This window comes from Amphimedon queenslandica, unplaced genomic scaffold (genome assembly GCF_000090795.2).
Source record: "Amphimedon queenslandica unplaced genomic scaffold, v1.1 AMPQUscaffold_3320_Cont24683, whole genome shotgun sequence".
In the NCBI taxonomy this organism is placed as follows: domain Eukaryota; kingdom Metazoa; phylum Porifera; class Demospongiae; order Haplosclerida; family Niphatidae; genus Amphimedon; species Amphimedon queenslandica.
The window spans coordinates 1-1,394 of record NW_003556350.1 but is presented as its reverse complement, the minus strand read 5'-3'; the positions used below and the strand labels follow the sequence as shown (position 1 = coordinate 1,394).

The following is a 1,394-nucleotide window of genomic DNA, read 5'->3' as shown; positions in this document are numbered from 1 at the left end:
AGAAGAATGAATAGAAATACAATGTGGAAAATGGAGAATTCAGAGCTAGGGCATTTACAATGTAAGTGGGGAAGGGCAAGAGCCTTTAAACCTCTACAAGTCATGCTCCCTTAGGATAAACTTTAAACATAAAATACATGTACATGTACACATGAACATGTACATGTATATACCATCACTATTTATAATTGAAGATCTTAAATGGAAAGTCTGTATACAACACTTTCAGTCCCAATGTTTACATTTTGTATATTACGAAATTGTGCATGGTTTGTCCCTAAGTACAATGTACAGTGTAGGTGCACATGTCAAGTTACATTATTCCTTACATAATATGCTTGTTATACTTCCCAAGACGTGAAGTATTTGATTAATATTAATATCAATAATAACCAGATCAGTCTCACTACCAATAGCTAGCCTATAAAACAAAGAGAGAAATATTAAACACAAAATTACTGTATAGCTAGGAAATTTAGAGTGCTAAATTTGACAAATTGACTCTAAAGTTAATATTTTGACAACATTTTAACACGTGTACATGTACATGTACATGTTGCTACAGAGCTTTATTTAAAAATTGTCTTCAATTTGCTAAATTCCCCAAAATTTTACTCCACCAAATTTTCTAGCTACACAGTATTATTAATACATGTACATGTACACTAGCTTACAGTTTAGATTGTTCCCAGTATTTAATAGCAGTCACATCCACTGGTTCCAATGTGTCATTACTTCTAGTGTACAAGAACACGTGCTGCTTGACATAAAACCCAGGGAGGAGCTGATCCCTTTCTTCATTAAATGATAAAGGTAAGGATAACCTCTCGTGTTTCTTATCACGTAAAGTGTCACCAAAACAAACTGTATCATTGCTCATGTTCACCAACAACGTCTAATAAACAAGCGTAACAGGGTAAAAAATATTCCTATAATTGATTTCACCACCTTGCAAGTACAACTTGGTCACTATTAAGAGTTATAGAGGTTCTCTCTACCTTATAATGCTTCTAGAAAAGTCTTTAGACAGTATCTGTATGCTCTCTTGCTGTTAGAAAGCTCTTAACTTTGTCCCATGTGTAAGCCGCCATTTTGTTTGCCGTGACCACACCCACCACGTAAAGGGGCGTGGGCGGGTGGTTGCTAAGGCTTGTTATTTCTCCAATACAACATGTATAGAAGAAATGTAAGTGTGGACATACAAATATATATATATACAAACATCGCACGTGGGTGAATTCAATTATAGGAACGATCCTGGGGGCTACGCCCCCAGGTCGTTAAAAATAAATAAAATAAAATAAAATAAAATAAAATAAGTGTGAAATATGTACCATTGTACAAATGTACATGTACTACATGTACCATGGACAATACATCAATGAAAATTAATG

General features: G+C 34.4%; 1 protein-coding gene across 1 annotated transcript; it reads right to left on the bottom strand.

Annotated features, from left to right (window-relative positions):
* Nucleotides 1-285: 285 nt before the first annotated feature.
* Nucleotides 286-919, bottom strand: LOC109592971 (uncharacterized). Its single transcript, XM_020008257.1, has 2 exons — nucleotides 675-919; nucleotides 286-421 (listed from the first exon to the last, which is right to left on the bottom strand). The coding sequence occupies exons 1-2, from the start codon at nucleotides 878-880 to the stop codon at nucleotides 319-321; spliced, it is 309 nt and encodes a 102-aa protein (XP_019863816.1). The 5' UTR covers nucleotides 881-919; the 3' UTR covers nucleotides 286-318.
* Nucleotides 920-1,394: the final 475 nt, after the last annotated feature.